Source organism: Sycon ciliatum, chromosome 6 (genome assembly GCF_964019385.1).
Source record: "Sycon ciliatum chromosome 6, ocSycCili1.1, whole genome shotgun sequence".
Lineage (NCBI taxonomy): Eukaryota > Metazoa > Porifera > Calcarea > Leucosolenida > Sycettidae > Sycon > Sycon ciliatum.
In genome coordinates, this window is record NC_088648.1 from 8,707,804 (window position 1) to 8,728,048 (window position 20,245).

The 20,245-nt window shown below is 44.9% G+C and overlaps 1 protein-coding gene and 1 long non-coding RNA gene across 4 annotated transcripts in view; one reads left to right on the forward strand and one right to left on the reverse strand.

The window, feature by feature from the left end:
* The window catches only part of LOC135819292 (sushi, von Willebrand factor type A, EGF and pentraxin domain-containing protein 1-like), a 94,311-nt gene that overhangs the window by 45,236 nt on the left and 28,830 nt on the right, over positions 1-20,245 (forward strand). For 2 of the 3 annotated variants that reach the window (XM_065332464.1, XM_065332466.1), the window contains exon 5: positions 19,654-19,839. In XM_065332464.1, coding sequence (XP_065188536.1) covers positions 19,654-19,839 — 186 coding nt within the window. Of the gene's footprint in view, positions 1-4,317; positions 4,493-6,703; positions 6,834-10,087; positions 10,298-13,504; positions 13,697-19,653; positions 19,840-20,245 lie in introns of those variants that run through there. The other variant, XM_065332465.1, reaches the window with a different exon arrangement.
* LOC135819288 (uncharacterized) lies at positions 528-3,896 on the reverse strand. The gene is made up of 4 exons (XR_010553889.1): positions 3,725-3,896; positions 2,870-2,992; positions 1,835-1,930; positions 528-939 (listed from the first exon to the last, which is right to left on the reverse strand). It is a non-coding gene; the product is annotated as an uncharacterized LOC135819288 (long non-coding RNA).

Genomic DNA, 20,245 nt, shown 5'->3' on the forward strand with positions numbered 1-20,245 from the left:
AAGAAGAAGAGTATTCAGAGGCATTGTTGTGCATTTTCCGTTGATACTATACGTGTGCCCTAGTGTTTGCATGAGCGAGGGTGGTGGTTTTGCTAAACCGTTCGCATGGCGGGCGGGTTTGTAAGAAGAAAGGCTTCAGCCATTGACGAGCGACGAGAAACCTGTCATTTCGTGCCATTTGAGTTAGCAGTAGCACCGGACAATACTGACACATGTCTGCGGCAGCAAACATAGTGTACTAACGGATCAAAAACAGCCACAATGTGTGTCACTGCGGAAACGGGCTGTAGAGGTGCATTTGCAAAGCTGCTGATTTTCATCGTCTTTCCATGCACAGGGTACGTATCATGCCCTTGGCATAGGCCAAAGCACGAAAGCGTTAGCTGGACACCACCCACAATCTCCACGTGGGTCCCAGTGTACCTGCTGCTGCCGATGAGAACCGCCCTATAAGCGGTTTACCCACCCATGTGTCCTCAATACGACTGAGAATACATCAGAAGTACGCCATAAGCATTGGAAACCTGTACAGTTGAATCCAATTTCGACCAGAATGACTGTATTGGTTGGAAATGCATTGCACCATTCCACTGAAACGTTAACACACAAGAACAGGAAAAGGATGTAACAGAAAACGAAAGAATGTAACACAAAAGATAATCCCAAACCAGCGGAAAAAAAGAACGTGGGAAGAAAAGCACTGTGGCTGGTGTAGGAAGCAAATACTGCAAATACTAGGCTAAACGGGAAGTACCAAATTATGTGGTTGTTGAGCATCTCAGAGTCGACAAAGGGATAACGGAATGAGAGAGACCGACTATTTTTTGTCAAAACTGTCACAAGCCAGCAGCTGGTGATTGTTGAGGAAGGTAGTTACACCACACTGACCGACACCACTGCTGTGGGTAATGATTACGTGCATCGATCATTGTGCAGCACCTGGCAGCAATAAACCAGACAAAGCAGTACAATACCATGCAGAAGATGAAATGCTTGACGGAGTATAAGTAGTAGCAGACAAACTGTTACACAATGGAGCAACATTATTTGCTATTAAAATGGCATAAATATATTACCGGTATTACTTTGACGAATACCCGACACATAACATTCCCGCTACAAGCATTACTAACTCTACTGTCCCTGATGCAGGAGGGACTAGTGGCACACATTCCTACTGCATACCCCAAAGCTAAGAAAGGTGGCATCATGCTCATGTGAGCCGTTTGGGTACCACCCAAGCTCTGCACCAGGCTCTGTCCAGGTGCCTACACACAACCCTGGAGGACGAATGCAACCCCAAAACACGATGTAGTAAAGGGCAAGTCTATGGCCACAGCTGTCAAAGGTATCCACCAAATTGACCTACAGCAGGCCAATGTACAGTGGAGGAGAGTACCGAGAAACTAAGAATAAAGGACTTATTGCCTGTTTGTCAGACTATCCACCCCAAGCTATGGTCATGAGGGTGGACAATATTGGATGGTGACAATTCCACCTCGCTCTCGTTTTCTCCCCTGGAATGAAGCTTCACACACATACCTGTAGTACCTGTGGTGTCTACAAGTAGTATAAACAGTCCTTCACTTACTCCACTGCTTTCTATAAAAGCCTGTCTTATGCAGAAGCCTGTTCTGAACACAAGCCTGAGTTCCAAGATAGGCAATTAGCACAATAGTGTGGATTTTGCATCGGCAACCATAAAAAGTTTGGTTTGACTACAAACATAATGCAACATAATGTAAATAGAGGCCTAGCCACCACACCGGCTTCTACAGAAATACGCCTGGCTTTCATAAACGACATTACAGTAAGTCATCCAGTTCGCACTCACCCACTTCAGTTGGTGCTTGCAGACGTGTTAGACACATACAGCCAGTCAAGTACACTTGCAGGGATCTTTTCTCAATGGGGAGTAACGGGATAATACCTACAATACATACAGAATGACAATGGTGAACATAGCAAAAGGGAAAGGCATTCAAGACCTGCAGCTCCATGTATACATGCCGAGTGTAAGCATGGTGTCTGTGGACAAAATCGACAAAGAGGTACCCTGGCAACAAAATGTAGTGCCAGGATGCCAGCAGAAGGCTACGTGGCACACCAGTCCAACATGTAAATCAACTACCATCTAGTTGTCACATTAGAGCCCAATTGTTGAAGTTCCACGGCCATTTGCCTGCCACATGCCAATCACAAGCACTGAGGAAGAAACTGAGACAAAGCGACGTCGAAGCAAAACACTAACACAGACAGGCGGGTTCCCCACACAGTGAAACTTCAGTATGAAGTACTAGTAGTACCAAGAGTCCATGACGTCAAGAGTATGCGACTGCACGTGGGTTCTGGCACTGCGCTCGGCCCACATTACGTATCCACGAACTGGGGAATCAGCCCATAGTCCGCAAATCAGAGTTGCACGCTTGTGGGTTGTGGGGTTGGGTTATGCAGACACCTGACAGTATGGATATACATGTAACATACTACGGGATATAAAGTACTTGTACTATTATGCAGAACCTTGCACCATGCAATACGCTATATCGGTACAGACCAATTTGAAAGGTATTGGAAGTTTGCTATACAGTGTACTGAAGTATCACTGCGATGCTGAATTGCCAATACATGCACATACATGTAGTGGAACATGAAGCTGTACAACCAGTTGACGTGTATTTGTGACGAAATCACACTACGACTGCAAGACTCAAAATGTGAACAAACATGTAATTTAATGGGGATCTTTCACCGAGGAGTCAGGTAATGGCGGTGCCGTAAAACCTACACGTGGAATTCAGCTGAACTGGAATTGTTGTCTCTGGAGTATTGCTTAATTTAAGCAACAAATCTACTATCAACTACCCACCTCTTCAAGGTAGGGATGGTGAAGAACCAATGACCTAGTCATGGTGTGGGGCTCTGACAAACATCTTGCAGCAGTCAGACAGCCTGTCACAGGCCTCACAAAAGGCTGTGGGTGCAAGTCCGGCTGCAGGATCATACAATGCGAGTGCAAAAAGGCAAATCTGTTATGCAGGCCAGGGCTAAAATGCCACACTTTCAACAACACCTCCGCGAGGGAAGAATCCAACAGTTCCAGTAAGCAAAAAGTTGTTTAATTTGAGGAGACTGAAAAGCAAGAAACCAGCAACGAATTGGACCAAGATTGAGTCAATGTGCACACAGGTGATGCGTGCATGTTCTTGTTTACTGGAATTATGGCGTATATGCTAGAAACATGGAATGCACTACGAATTCTGACCTGAAATACACAAATATACACATTTGCCTGAGTTTCAATGAGCATGGATAGATGTGGAACACAATACTTCCACTGGAAATGGTGATATACCGGGAACACAATCCATCTGCTGCTAGATGGGCGAGAAACTATTGTAACCTGGGATATATTGAAACTTAGGTGTGATGAAATGTCACTTTCGTGGATTTTACACGTATTACAAAAAAATTCTTTCATTTCGTGCCATTTGAGTTAGCAGTAGGTCTGGACATAGACATGACCAAATCTTTACACAGGTTGGTTGGGACTATCTTTCTGCTATCTCGGATATTGTGTAAGATTTGATGGAGTCCATTACTGGCTGAATACCAAAGAAGGGAGGAAATTTCTACGACTGTACTGTAAGAAAACGACGACACGAAACGTCCCAATGGCTCAATAGCTGACCCCAAAAATATTACGGATTACTTTAGTACTTACTCAAGTCACATCGAATTCCTTATCGGCGGGCTCCAGGCTGTGAAACGCCTCCAGTGGGTCTGAAAGTTCGACAACGTCAGCCATTACTTCTTCACGGAATCGTCATCTTCACCTCTGCACAAAATGAGCTGACCGGGATAATAAAAAACGGCTTTTTTTCGCTCTGGCGCATCGACTGGTACGGGCACTAGATTTGGACTTCTGACGATTTCTGATGTCATCGCTTTCAAGCCCATATTAGTGTTTTTATTACAAATGACACGTTCCGGCGCAGTTGTACAAGGGAGGGGTCAAATGAGTGCATAAGCTCGCGCGTCGTCGTACAACTTCGCGCAGTTTGTCCGCATCGCTCGCACTACGCTCCACCGCACTCTCAATGTAATCATGGTAATAGCGGTTCGGAAAGTGTCTGTAGCCGCATTGGGCAGTCAAGCGTTGCTACGTGTAGCGCGCAGTACGCCATTTTTGACATCAGTGCGAGAAGACGCATGCGCAAGAAAAGCAGAGCGCGAGAAGACGCATGCGCAAGAAAAGCAGAGCGCGAGTATACGCATGCGCAAGAAAAAGGCAAAGCACAACACTCTTTCCTTGAAGAAGAAGAAGACGTACTGCAACACAGTGGCTGCTCTTGATGAGAACTCAGTAATAGTCTGGTTACTAATTGCTGGGTTAACAGAATTTAGATCTGTTTGCCACTTCACTTTCGAGTAAGGAATCTCAAAGTGACCCGTTACGAAGCTTAATACCATGGGGTGTCTTCTAATACCGGTAAGTACGCTTGTTCTTGCAAGGATCTCTCTGATATGTCGTACTTCTTCTAAGGCATATTACGGTCGAAGACGGGGCCGCGGGGCAGACAACGGCAAAAGAGATCGAATGTCGACTCCAGGGGCCTTCCCCAACTAAGTGTTCAGGGGCGTGCATGGTTTGTGTTGTATATACACTGTACACAGTAAGCAGCCGAGCATCTGTACTTCCACAGGCAATCGAATTCTAACTTACGACTGTAAACCTACTGCAGTCTGTACTGTGCTCGCAACAGCACTCGCCCGTCAATCCTCGTGGCTCGGAGACGAATGCTAACACATGCCGCGCAGGGGCGTGTTTAGATGGATGCGGAAAGGGGGCGCCATAACCTCACGCCAAAAACAAAGAAGAAAATGTTCTTTGTTTCGATCTAAGTGGACCCAGAGACAGAGAGACTACAGCGACATTACGAGCACAGTGCACATGTTTTGTATTGTTTCAGATAATGAGATACGATCGCCAATGTTTGCTGCAGACATCTCCTGACGGCAGTGGCATTACGCTGAAGGAGGCTTAGTACACCTTCGCTGCAAAGCCGGCAGCAACAAACTCGGAACAAGATCGAAAAACATTTCTGTGATCGCACCAGCTTCGGTTGCTGTCAACACGGGAACACATTGCTTTCTCGATGTGTTCACCGTCTCTTGAAGGATCCACTGGAACAAAGTCACATCTTCGCTATTCAGCGAAACTAAGCAGCAATGATCGAAAACTTCGGTTGCTGTCAACACGGGGACACATTGCTTTCTCGATGTGTTCACCGTCTCTTGAAGGATCCGCTGGAACACAAAGTCACATCTTCGTTATTCAGCGAAACTAAGCAGCAATGTTCGAAAAATTCGAAATAGCGAAGGCAGATCGCGAGGAACTACATACAGTCAACTTTGCGAATAATGACACTCGGCGGGGCATCAGAAAAGTATCCTTATCCTCGAAGTATCCTTATACCCATCCTTGGTCATGTACATACAATTATCCCTTCACTGTGCATAGTTCGAAACTCCCCCCCCCCCCCTTACACACACAATGGTTGCCTCTTTGCTCTGACATACCACAACCATTCAATGGTGAACTCGATAGACGATTTGCCTTTGGGTCATCCTAATACAGATATTACTACAGTCAACTTCGCGTATAACGACACTCGGCGGGGCATCAAAAAAGTGTCCTTATTCGCGAAGTGTCGTTATACCCGAAGTCTCATTACATGTATTACAGTTGGAAGGGACTTTGCTCTGGGCATGGAAATGTTGTCGTTATTCGCGAATTGTCGTTACATCCACAGTCGTTATTAGCGAAGTTGACTGTATACTAGTAACTGAAGTCCCATTTGAATGTATGTGAACTCATATTTTGGATAGTATGACATGCATATCAAAATGAAGCTCTTTTCATGATCTACTTTAAAAGCAGAAATTTTCGGTGGTGTAATGTTTTCGGTATTCGCCAAAATCGGCGGTTCGGTAGATGGAAATTTTCGGTAAAATCCGTTCTCCAGGTAGGTGTACTAGTACTACATGTATACAGTATCGGTTGTACCGAAATTTCGGTGCGTTTTATTTTCGGTAAAAATTGTCTGCACCGAAGTTATCGAAAATAGAACACCACCGAAAAGTTCTGCTTTTACAGTATGTCAATGTGTACATTATTATCATAATGGCAATTTAATGGATAAAGTCAATATAAATAAAGGAAAGAAATAGAAAAATTAGCCTTTTAGAGCCATCTACAGGGACATGTACACGTACAGTCAACCGTTTGCGTTTTACCACCCTCGGCGGGGCATCAGAAAAGTGTCCGTATTGGCGAAGTACCCTTATACCCGAAGTTTTATTACCGGTATATGTATTCCAGTTAGATTGGACTTTGCTCTGGGCATGGAAATTCTGTAGCAAAATAAAAAGAAAGAAAAAGCTCCCCCCCCCCCTCTTGGTTGCATATTCTTGCATGTGTGCCGTTATCCAGCAGTGTGGATATCAGATGGAGTGCTATTCCATCTGTCTGCAGACAAACAGGCAACAGAAAACAGGCCGTAGTGTATTACTGATTTTGGATGAAGTGAGGGTGACAATCGAACAATTGCCTTGAGTAAGCTTCTAGAAAGCTCTTTCCAGTCAAAATTTCAGAGCGTTACAGTCAAACCATTGCCTCTTCATGTTGTTGTTGCTGCAGGGGTGTTCTCAGCTACTACGCATCTTCCTTTTCCTTGGTTTGATCAGTCAAGGATTATCAACACTAACCAGGACAACTATTCCGCCAACTTGGGCGTCATGTCAATGTCGAACAGCCAATAAAGATACTTGTGAGTTCCTTAACCCTTTCCCTGCCAAGCCTTGAACCGGGGTGCTGGCCACGTCATGGTGAACGCAAATTCACTATGCACTCACCTGCATGCTCAAGTTCAAAACTAATAAATCCATTTTATTGTCACTTCCCACTGAGGGATTTTCACGATCTATACCTTGTTGAAAAGATCTGGATCTGATGAAGACACCACAATAGTTTCCAAGTCAAGAGACACGCCAGGAAGACTGCTATAGTCTCTCCTAGTCCCCCTACCATGCCTCAAAATTGCAAAACAACAACATCTCGCATTTTCTATCGTCTCCTTCTTCACACTGAAAGGATTTTTACGAATCAAACTGTAAAGGAAATCTAAGATTCAAGCGCTTCTTTTGATACTCAGTACACATGCGTTGCTCTAGGGAAATCCCCAGCATGCACGAAGTGACGATCAAAAAGTTAGAGTCGATCGCCGGCAGGTGAAATTTTGATTCCAGCTGTTCACATCATCGGCACTCAGCCATACATTGGCATATCACGAAGATCGTTGCATCAGTGGAACGCTGAGTCCAACACCTTTCCAGCGATTCATCATTCGGTTCTGTAGAGTTACGGGAACGAGCTTGCCAGCTCGAATGCCTTTCTTCTAAATGAAACTGCAATAACCAATGCTGAGAACTACTGATCTAAATTAGAAACAACTAAAGATTGAACAAATTCTTCCTTTCCTTACACAAGACCGTTTAGGTTGGTCTAGTTTCACCTCTTGGCATTTTGAGTATTGAATTGGTGTTACTCTTTGATTGCCAGTAAAATCCTTCTGTGGAGATGGCAACGAAAACGTTTAAAGGGGAAGTACCGTATTTTCCGGGGTATAAGCCGCACTTTTTTTGCTAAAAATTGGACCAAAACCGCCCCTGCGGCTTATACACCGAATATTATAATGCTTGCGCAAATGAATGCTTAGCATACATCAGTATGCATGCTGACGTCATGTGACATGTCATTCGACTCAGCTTTGCGCCTGTGTTGCTAATCAACATCAGTGGTAGCGAGACTGAATATAGTGCAGATGACATGGAGTGATCTGTCAGCAATACACCAACATCTCTGCAGCAACCTGTGGTGCACTAACACTTCATAATCTGATCTAACATGGTATTTAGCTCCATAACCATAATAAATTTGTAGAAAGACCATTTGTCAATGAGTGTGAAAAATCTTGGTTTGTGGGTGCAGCTTATACTCCGAATACCAACTTTTGGTCAATATTTTGCCTCAAAAAAGGGGGTGCGGCTTATACCCCGGTGCGGCTTATGCCCCGGAAAATACGGTACATGTATACGCTAAAATCAAATTTTCACCAGTTGTAGTCTTCGGGGTTCTGTGTCGAATGGTCTTGGTCCGAGGAAGCTGAGACGCTCCCTTCCTCCTTTATTCCCAATCGAACTTGCGCACTTCCACCGAAACTGAGTGACTGTGCCCTACTAGATAGGGATTTGTATGGAAAAAGTCACTAAAAACGCCGTTTCGTTCTTATAAAAGCGTGGATGACCGTGACTGGTCCATATGTTGTAGTCTTTTGGCCGCTGAGTCGACTGGTTTTGGTCCGAAGATGCTGCGATGCAGCGATCGGTCCTTATTCCCAATCGAACATGATTGAGTAAGCGGTCACGTGCTCATTTGCAGCCTGTTTGGGCCCGTTTATGTCACTCGAGTTGAACCTTTGAACCAGGGAGTTATAAAAGCCGCTTATAACTCCCTGCGTTGAACCTTTGAGTTGAACCTTGATGTGAAAATTGTAGCTTACAGGGTCGGTGGCCAGGCGACTGGTGTATGAGCACGTGACCGCTTACTCAACTTTGTTCGATTGGGAATAAGGGCCGAACGCTGCATCGCAGCCTTTTCGGACCAAAACCAGTCGACTCAGCGGCCAAAAGACTACAACATATGGACCAATCGCGGTCGTCCGTGCTTTTACAAGGACGAAACGGTCGTTTTAGTGACTTTTCCATACAAATCCCTTTCTAGTAGGGCGCAGTCACCCAGTTTCGGTGGAAGTGCGCGAGTTCGAATGGGAACAAAGGAGGAAGGGAGTGTCTCAGCATCCTCGGACCAAGACCATTCGACTCAGCACCCCGGAGACTACACCTGGTGAAAATTTGATTTAAGGGTTTAATTCCCCTTTAACCCTTTGGAGCAGTAAAGGGTTAAAGGGGAGAATGGGTTGTATTCCAAAAGGGATTTTGATTTTCTCCGATGAACATGGATTCCTGGACTGCCGGTGCCTCTAGAACGTAGACTGTTGGAGCTGTGGTTCGAGGCCAAGACAAGGCAACAAACGCACAACTGAATTCATGAAGAAAGGTACGAAGAAGAGAGTGGGTTGCGACGGAGTTGAAGAACAGGAACCGGCGGAGCAGAAAGCCCAGCGTCAGGAAACACCACCCGAGTCATTGCGTTCATGCACGCTGAGAAAATAAAAAGAGCACGACGTCGCAATTCAGGACCCAGGCTTCCTTTGCTTCTTCATAAAAACTAAACCTTACAAAAAGTACAGTTGTAGATCGCCACCATCCTGCTTTCCGATTTCTTGCGAATGTGTGTGTGTACGTGTTTCGAGTGATTCAAAATTTAGCGGGCAAGAAAAACAAGCCACTCAAGCGTTGCACTCAATATGTCTGGTGTGACCGCTTGACAGGGAGCACACAAGCCTGCTGAACGCCAGCGATCACAAGCCCAAAGTGGCTTGTTTCGGTGTGACCGCGGCCTTAGTGCAAATAGGTCACTTCTGATGCCTTCACATGGACCACAGACGCGCGCACCTACAGTCCATTCATCGGAAGCTGACCCGCTGGCTTTTGAAAGTCGGATTTGGCCCGAATTGAGGATCAAAAACCCACTTTAAATCTCAAATATCTGGGTTTTGGATCTGCTTCTCCATACATTTTGCCATGGCATACCTGTCGAAATTTTGTAAAACCTGGCTGAATTTCTATTTCCCTGTTCTTGGACTTTTCTGGCCTCAAATGTGGCAAGGAGTAATTGCACGGGTCACACAATGCAGGATGTACTGTTGTTTTCACGATATCTGCAACTATGTGACAGAGACACCAAAAAGTTAGGGTGCCAGTTTCCAATGAATGGACTGTAGCAAAAAAAAGCAGTGGCTATCAAGTAGACAATCATTTCATGAGATTTTACAAGCAACAGCAGATACCGCTTATAATGATGGTGCAAACTGTATGCTGATTTGATTTGTGTTATTTACAGTTACACACTGCGGACTTGATGCAGACCCAATCTGCTCAACACGTGTTATTTATACCGATGGCAAAGGACTTTGGTTAACATCTTTCAAAGCGAAGGAAAAACTCGGGTACCGTTTGTCTTACACAGGTTCTCCCTACAATTTGGGTGATGGGATGGAGAGAATCCTCACATATCAGACCTATTATCTGGGATCGCTCGCTGTATACACAAGTAAGTCACTGTGAGAATAGGACTTGCTAAAATAGGACTTGCTAGAATAGGGCTTGCTAGAATGGGACTTGCCGGGCACGTGCAGCTTGTTGTCGAAGAGTCGGATGTACCGAAGTGCTGTGGTCTTGGCAAGGCCCGGACTCGCCAGCTGCTGTGCGCCCAGGTCCCATTCTAGAATAGGACTTGCTAAAATGGGACTTGCTAGAATGGGACTTGCTAGAATGGGACTTGCTAGAATAGTACTTCATAGAAAAGGACTTGCTAGAATAGGACTTGCTAGAATAGGACTTGCTAGAATAGGACTTGCTAGAATAGGACTTGCTAGAATAGGACTTGCTAGAATAGGACTTGCTAGAATAGGACTTGCTAGAATAGGACTTGCTAGAATAGGACTTGCTAGAATAGGACTTGCTAGAATAGGACTTGCTAGAATAGGACTTGCTAGAATAGGACTTGCTAGAATAGGACTTGCTAGAATAGGACTTGCTAGAATAGGACTTGCTAGAATAGGACTTGCTAGAATAGGACTTGCTAGAATAGGACTTGCTAGAATAGGACTTGCTAGAATAGGACTTGCTAGAATAGGACTTGCTAGAATAGGACTTGCTAGAATAGGACTTGCTAGAATAGGACTTGCTAGAATAGGACTTGCTAGAATAGGACTTGCTAGAATAGGACTTGCTAGAATAGGACTTGCCATCCTACATGACTGTAGTACTTCCTCCGGAAACAAAAACTTCGTGTTTTTCACTGCTGTTGTTTAGCACTCTCTCTCTCTCTCTCTCTCTCTTTCTTTCTCTCTCTCTCTTTCTCTCTTTCTCTCTTTCTCTCTTTCTCTCTCTCTCTCTCTCTCTCTCTCTCTCTCTCTCTCTCTCTCTCTCTCTCTCTCTCTCTCTCTCTCTCTCTCTCTCTCTCTCTCTCTCTCTCTCTCTCTCTCTCTCTCTCTCTCTCTCTCTCTCTCTCTCTCTCTCTCTCTCTCTCTCTCTCTCTCTCTCTCTCTCTCTCTCTCTCTCTCTCCCTCCCTCCCTCTCTCTCTCTCTCTCTCTCTCTCTCTCTCTCTCTCTCTCTCTCTCTCTCTCTCTCTCTCTCTCTCTCTCTCTCTCTCTCTCTCTCTCTCTCTCTCTCTCTCTCTCTCTCTCTCTCTCTCTCTCTCTCTCTCTCTCTCTCTCTCTCTCTCTCTCTCTCTCTCTCTCTCTCTCTCTCTCTCTCTCTCTCTCTCTCTCTCTCTCTCTCTCTCTCTCTCTCTCTCTGTGGTTCTGTCAGCCTGAAACACTGCAGTGGCGGATCCAGGGGGGGGGGGGGGGGGCCTGCCCCCCCCCCCCCTTTGAAAATTTCGACCTTGCCCTTGGTCTAGGATTACAGTAGATTGTATCATGTATGAGCGCTCGAAATGACCTGGCGTGTCAAGTGGGTCACGCGTGCTTTCGTACTTATTCATCCGGTGTCACGCACTAGTCAGCACGCTGTGTACAACTACTGTACGCACTGCGGCCATGAGGCCTGAGGACACGGCCGCACTTCATACATGTGAAAAACGTGCCAAAAATGGAGGGCCTGGTACAAAGTGCAGCTAGTGCAGCGATCGCGTTGGGCTGAAGTCCTGTAAGGTGCATGGTGCTGTCGGCTTCGTCCCTCCTTTTTCTTTTTCACTTGTCAGAAACTAAACGCTCTCTGTCTCTACTTCGCGTGAAGCCAACGGGTTACCTTCAGATATGCGGTGAAGAGGAAAGGGTCTGACATCAGGCAGGGCCGGAGGCAGCTTCTGCGGTGTGGTGCGGGCGAAAGGCCATCTTTAAGGGGGGTCTGGGGGTTGTCCCCCAGAAAATGTTTGGAATTTAGACGGCAAATCCTGCACTCTGGGCGACTCCCTGTACAAAATCATACATCGAAACTTTTTCTCCCCGGTTTTGGACGTTCCTTGTAGACCCACTTTTTGGGAAGTTTTTTTTTTGGTACGGCCATGGCCGTACCGGCCGTACCAGTGGCGCCGGCCCTGTCAGGTCGTTCTTCAGTGGACCGGTAGATAAGAGTGCTCGCGTTGAAGAGCCGTCCAAAGGGCCGTCGCAGCCGCTGCCGAGTGGAAATGTTCCTGCACTTGCGACATTATCCGAACCTGCTCCTGAATGGGAAGTCATTTCAAGTCATTCCTCCAGTGACAGTTCTCTGCCTGGATCTCCGGTTTTGCACGCCAAGCCCACTGAGAGTAGCACTGTTCCAGCGACGGAATATTACATGTATACAGTTTGTGGTAACTTTGTATATTTGTGGTAACTTTGTAACATACCTGCATACCTGCTAGTAGTAGAGTAGTGTCGCCCTAATGCCTGAGTTACACCACAGCTTGACAACACTTCCAGTACAGTTTGAAAATATCGTGAGAATGGAATACAGCAGCTCTTCACAACTTCAGGACTTTGTTGTTTTGTTTTGTTTGGGAGGGGGGGGGGGGGCGGCGGATACCTTGGGCCCCCTCTTCGGCCAAATCCTGGATCCGCCACTGCACTGAAATGACATTTCGGAACCGTAGGAAAGCATGATTCATATTTTGGAGAGCCGACAGTCGTCACAGAGCAAGGGTGGCGACGCTGCAAACAAAGTAAAGCGAACTTGTTTTTCATTTTTCGTCCATCAGGCGCAGTCGGAAGAAAAGCACTGTGCTCACTGCTCGTTGTAGCTATTTTTTAGTGCAGAACTTGACAGAGCAGGGCAATGGCCCCCAGGAGCAAGAAGAGTGGAAAATGAATAGCAATAGCAGCTAGCGTTTTGAAATCTTCGTCATCCCCGAAACGCCTGTCTGCATGCCAACAGGTCGGCAAGATGTCAAAACTGCAAAACGCAGAGCTGTGACAACCGTCACTTCGCGCAGCAGATCAAGATGAACAAGTTCAAAATAGAAGTCGTTCAGCCACTGCAGAGCCCAGACCTCGAGGTGGATGATCTCGCCTTTTCCAGCAGCCTCGATGATGTGTCCTTGGTCGCAAAGGAGAAGGCGAGATCTGATCGAACAAACCGTTCCAGTGACGACTTGTGTACACACAGATGATTGAAATATTTTATTCTCACGATGGTTTGTGGCCATGATTGTACTATTCATTGCGATTCTTAGTCTCATTGGGCTGTTCATGTTTCTGTGTTTTGTTTTTACATGTATTCATGTGTTTTTCTTCACGTCTTGATGGATGTCAATCACTTACCAATACTTGATAGAGATCGAGAGTTATTGCTCAATGCCAAACAAAATTAGCAATGGAAACATAACCGTGTTCGGTAAACTAAAAATTGACAGTGTGGCACAAGTTACCTGTCAGCAAGGGTATCTTCCATCGAATCATGATCCAATGAAATGTGTTGGAGACAATGTTATGCATGGCAAGTGGAATCAGCAACTACAGTGCGACCGTGAGTGACACTTTAAAAAAAAATGTTCTGTATTGGTAAAAAAATAGTGGTAGTAACGTTGGCGATAAGTTTATAGGAAAGTGCTTGCTCCCCACACTGGAGCTCATGCATACGTGGTGATATTTGGCCCGGAAGGCACTATATAAGTGGTGTTCTTCAGGGACAATCTCCTCCCGCCTTCTCAAGCTCAACTGATGAGTCGTGAATTCCCCCAAACACTGTGTATTGAGCAGAGAGTGGAACTTCCTTGCTGGCTTGCCGAGTTTAACGTTTTTGGGACTCCTCGAGTCCTCTGGACAGCAGTCGTGAGTCAGTGAAGTAAAGTCATGTCACTAGAAAAGCCTGAGCTCCTGTGTGTTGAAAACACTGGGGTATTATTATGAGTGCACTGGGGTATTATTATTAGTGCACTGGGGTATTATTATTAGTGCACTGGGGTATTATTATTAGTGCACTGGGGTATTATTATTAGTGCACTGGGGTATTATTATTAGTGCACTGGGGTATTATTATTAGTGCACTGGGGTATTATTATTAGTGCACTGGGGTATTATTATTAGTGCACTGGGGTATTATTATTAGTGCACTGGGGTATTATTATTAGTGCACTGGGGTATTATTATAAGTGCCCTGGGTATTATTATTAGTGCACTGGGGTATTATTATTAGTGCCCTGGGTATTATTATTAGTGCACTGGGGTATTATTATTAGTGCACTGGGGTATTATTATTAGTGCACTGGGGTATTATTATTAGTGCACTGGGGTATTATTATTATTAGTGCACTGGGGTATTATTATTAGTGCACTTGGGTATTATTATTAGTGCACTGGGGTATTGTTATTAGTGCACTGGGGTATTATTATTAGTGCACTGGGGTATTATTATTAGTGCACTGGGGTATTATGTATATGTTATCGCATGGTTGCAAGGGCCTTATGGCATATTATTGCCCCGAGAGGTTAGCCCGAGGGCCGTAGGCCCAAGGGCTAACCTCGAGGGGCAATAATATGCCATAAGGCCCGCAGCAACCATGCGATAACAAATTTATCACATGGCCCACAGAGCAGACCATTGGGCTGCTGTTGAAATTAGCCCAAATGCCAACACATTATGACCACAATGTATATTGATGTGCTATCATTATCAAAACAGGAAAAATGAAGATATTTCTCCTACACCCTAACAAAAAGTCTTCTACAGGCCATCAGAGAGTATACAGTACTGAAAGACGGAGACAGAAAAAAAGTGCCGGCACCGCATCGTCATAGCAATAGACATGGCAACGACAATAAAATACAGCAGAATCATAATTTCAATTGAAAAATTAAGAGTGCTACCACAAAGAGTTTCTTCATGTTTACATGTGTATCAGGAAGTTGTCAAATACAGTACACTGTACTGCAACAAGTGCAAGTATTTGACGACTCCCTGGTACATGGTGTGCAATTCTGAGGACAATTTTTCTTCTTTTTTTTCAGCTCCAGATAGCTGTATTTTTCATTGCAAAACATTCCTGAATTGTTGTGTTTGTTGTTCAAGCAAAGGTGAGATGAGCCTGGTAAGAGTTTTGCGTGGCACATGAAGACCACACACAGGCAGTGACTTTGCGAGGATTTGAAAACGCACGACGCTGAGTTGAATTTGTGTTATTTCAAATAATTGTTTGTGATCACAGTACCACTTCGAGCAGAACTGAATCTTATCCACAAGCTTACCGACGGTCAGGCTGCCAACATGACTGAACAAATGATCCCTGCAAGCACCACACGGCAGACGTCCGAGGCCATGTCCATTGCCGGCATGCCGGGATGTCCATCTCCAAAAAGAATTCCATCTTCGTCTCAATCAGGGAGTCGTCAAATACGGTATTTGACGACTCCCTGGTCTCAATGCTACACTGCGACTCGTCGTAGAGTCGTACAGTCTACCTGGTCTACAGAGTCGTCGTACGAGCGTAGTCACGCGATCACTGAAATAAACTATTTTTTTGCGGGCAAATAAACTATTTTTTTGCGGGCAATATCGCATATTATTGCCCGCGGCGCGAAAGGTGCTGATTCGCTGGAGTACGGGCAACAATCACGTGCCATGTGATAATATTAGTTCACTGGGGTATTATTATTAGTGCACTGGGGTATTATTATTAGTGCACTGGGGTATTATTATTAGTGCACTGGGGTATTATTATTAGTGCTCTGGGGTATTATTATTAGTGCACTGGGGTATTATTATTAGTTCACTCGGGTATTATTATTAGTGCACTGGGGTATTATTATTAGTGCACTGGGGTATTATTATTAGTGCTCTGGGGTATTATTATTAGTGCACTGGGGTATTATTATTAGTGCACTGGGGTATTATTATTAGTGCACTGGGGTATTATTATTAGTGCACTGGGGTATTATTATTAGTTCACTGGGGTATTATTATTAGTGCACTGGGGTATTATTATTAGTGCACTGGGGTATTATTATTAGTGCACTGGGGTATTATTATTAGTGCACTGGGGTATTATTATTAGTGCACTGGGGTATTATTATTAGTGCACTGGGGTATTATTATTAGTGCACTTGGGTATTATTATTAGTTCACTGGGGTATTATTATTAGTGCACTGGGGTATTATTATTAGTGCACTGGGGTATTATTATTAGTGCACTGGGGTATTAATATTAGTGCACTGGGGTATTATTATTAGTGCTCTGGGGTATTATTATTAGTGCTCAAAGGAGTACACCGAGTACGCGAGTACCCGCTCGCCGAGTACTCGACTTGAATTCGAAAGGGGGCTCACTACTCGATAAAATACACGTATACTACCGGAATCTATGCTGTTTCCTCTGAGACAAAAATGCGATAATACTAAAAAAAAGGACACACTTCAGGCTCATTACAAACATCTTGAAAGTTTTTGTCTTCACAAGTATACTTTCAAGCCTTCTCGTCAGGTGAAATACAGGCAAGGGAAAAGGAACAGGAACAGTGGATTAAATACAGTAAGAAGGTGGTAAAACAACGCGAAAAAAGAAAGAAGATAGCTCAAGTAAACAGCGAAAATTGCAATAATGAAATAAAGGTGCAAATGCGAGAAAACTCAATTTGTGTCATTATTGCAATTTTCGCTGTTTACTTTAGCTGTCTTCTTTCTTTTTTCGCGCTGTTTTACCACCTTCTTACTGTATTTAATCCACTGTTCCTGTTCCTTTTCCCTTGCCTGTATTTCACCTGACGAGAAGGCTTGAAAGTATACTTGTGAAGGCAAAAACTTTCAAGATGTTTGTAATGAGCCTGAAGTGTGTCCTTTTAATGAGTATAATCTATGCTGTCCTCACTTTTTGACAAAGTCAGAGCTGTGCTTCTGCTGTTATGTAGATGCAAGTGAGAGAGTGAAAAGGAGTCCAAGAGATGTCACTGACTGTGGGCGAAAGTATGAAATTGACCTACCGTGCACAATAAACATGTCTGCTTAATTTAAGCCTCATGTTGGCCTGGTGCGTCACGCGAAATTACGCATCTATGAGCGGCATCCTCAGAACCTGCTGGGAGAGAACGCATGTACTTAAGTCTCATTCTATTCAGAATGTTTTATCTTTCTTTTTTACCAGCTCCAGTATAGCTGTATTTTTCATTGCAAAGCCGTCCTCGATTGTTGTGTTCGTTGTTCAAACGAAGTGGACGTTCAATCAAGAAGGCAGAGGACATTATAGCCTGATTGCAGTTTCTCGTGGCATAGGCCGGCCACTCGGAGACACTTTGTGATTATCTGAATATCAAATGCCGTACGCACGATGCAGAGGTCAATTTGTGCGATGTCAAAATTGTTTGTGATCTACCAGACCGAGCAGAACGGGATCCTACTCACAAGCTTACTGTAGGTTTGGCCCCTGACATGACTGGACAATGATCTCTGGCTTCACCAGACGCCAGAAGTCGGAACCCATGTCCTTTGCCGCGATACCCATTTCCAAAAAGGCAAAAGGCTTGAAATGCACGAAATTTAACCGCGCTTGTTAGTCTCAAACTTTCTCAGATCAAATACTTCCTCCGCGTCATCGAAATTGTCGCAGTTTGACTACCGTACTGGCAATATATGTTGCCGCAGTGAGGCCATGAAGCGTTACATTGGCACATGTTTGCCGCACGCAGGGCGTTACATGCAAAGTCGCACAGGAGCCGTTACACAGGTTTCTATATTGCCGCAGTCCTTTTTTTGCTTTTGCCGCATCATTTTTTCTTTTCATCCACATTGAAGGCACAGAGATTCAGTTGCTATCCAACTGTTACAAACCCGACGGCAAACGGCGACAACGATATCAATAGAAGACTGTATATTTTAACTATCAGAGTGATCTGTTCACAAAAAGATCATCAAAAGGAAAGTGACATAGGGGAAGAGCGCTTCCTCCAAAAACTACTTTTCACCACGCGGTACACGTGCTTTCACAGTTTTCAGCCTTTTTTTGCAGTGCAAACTGCAATGAAAAGATCGCCGCACCCCGCCGGACGCGCGTTACGAACTCAACGAAAATTTGTCGCACTAGCCTGGTCGCGCGTTACGCCGCACCCCCCTGCGTTACGTGTTACGCGGCAACATATATTGCCAGTACGGTAGTGACTTGTCACTTGTTACTGACAACTCCATAAACTAAGCCATTCGAAACTTATTACACAGTATGATAGTCTGAAGACTAGAGTAACGTTCTAGGACAATTGGACTGAGAGTTTTCATGCAGAGATGAAGTCCTCGTCGTCGCTGATGTCAATGGACGCAAAAATATCGTTCCCAAATATTTCAAGGAAGGTTGAAAGTTGGTCGCGCCTCGTCTCAAACGCTTTGACTTTCTCCACAGGACAAGAGCTGCTATGCTTGTCGTCTGCTAGCTCTGGATGATTTCTACTTCACCTACAACGAAGCCTAGTAAGAATACACGATCGTTGCGAGGTCGGTTGATTACCGTCGGCGGAATCACCTCGGAATCACCTCGATCTTGAAAATAATGAACTTTTTTTAGCCGTGGCATGCCCACAGCTCATGCAGGTAAGTGTAGTATCACGTCCAGCGCGCCCTCTTTTTCAGCACTGGTATACCATGGTACGGCACCTGCGCGTGACACTAGCACTACGTGTAGAGTCTACACGGCTCTTGCAGGTACAATCATGTACTAGTAGTAGTACTGAGTGTCTCAGCCAGAGCGACAAATTTTCGCTGTTGCAGGCATTTAGTTTGCCGACCCCTCGATGTTTCTCCAAGCGCTGCCACTTGTTCCACGAAGTCATTCTCACCCCAGCTAAGGTAAAGCAGTGATGGGGCTTGAGTGAATGGCCATAAGCACGAGAAATGTGCAGGCTGCAACACCTGACTGATCTCAGCGAGTCGAAATTACCAGCGCAGCGACATCAGCGAAGAAATTGCGTCTAGTACAAAAATTCCAGCTTCCAATAACAGAAAATAGAACTTTGCCGTCACCCTATACTGATGACTATCGCCTATGTCCGATCCCTTGCCTCTGGTACGAGTGCTGGTGAGTAAATATCGCATTTTACATCAAAAGTCAAACTGCGACAATTTCGATGACGCGGAGGAAGTAATTTTTTGTTGTATGTCTAGTGCCCTACCTCAACATGGCAATTTGCAGGCAGTACTGAGCCGTTGCATATTGACAGTGCATGTCTCAGCCCTTGAGATACGGTGAAAATATTTCATTTGTTGGAGAGCATGTAAACCGGTATCCTTAGAATGTTTCTACAAGTATATTCAACACGTCTTGTGCTGTGAAAGTTGCCCACTGTGAACTTTCGGTGAGGTGTAAAACAATTGGTGAAAGGAAACGGAAATATGAGCTTGGATAGTATTCTCTTATTGAGCTGTTTTTCTTCCTTTGCCTTTCTTTGCCTTCTTTTACGCGTCTTTCTCGCCATCTTGATGGATGTCATCAATTTGCCAATACTTGGTAGGTGTTGCTTCATACTGCCCAAGTAAGATCACAAATGGAGTGGTTGATGCCAACACTACTCACATCGGAGGAGACGCAAATGTTATATGTAATCATGGTTATCGCCCATCCAGTAGTTATCCAACTAAATGTACTTTTAGCACTGACACCCATGGTGTGTGGAGTCGTGCTCTACCAACTTGCGATCGTGAGTAACTTTTACGTTTTCTATTTTTATTGGTGAAATAAAAAAAACATTATTACAGGGTGCGACAGAGCTCTCGGCCATTGAAGAAAATGTTGAGTCACCTCAAGTGCGAAGTGTCCTCGCAATGGTGATGGTTGTGTGCAGGAGGGTCTAGTCGGCTAAAGAGCGCAGTGTAATGGTGGAGGTGACTCAACAAATTAAAAAACAGTTCTCAATATGTCCAGACTCCACTGTAGCCACCCGTTATATCCTTAAATCCTCACACCACACTCCAAGTGGTCCCTGGGATATGCCAAGCACTGAAATAGAATAAAGTCATCCGAATGTTTCGGGCAAAGCCGGACTTGAGGAAGATACGCCTTGCCTAGAGACCGCTTGGAGAGTGTTGTGAGGATGTGCGTTTTTT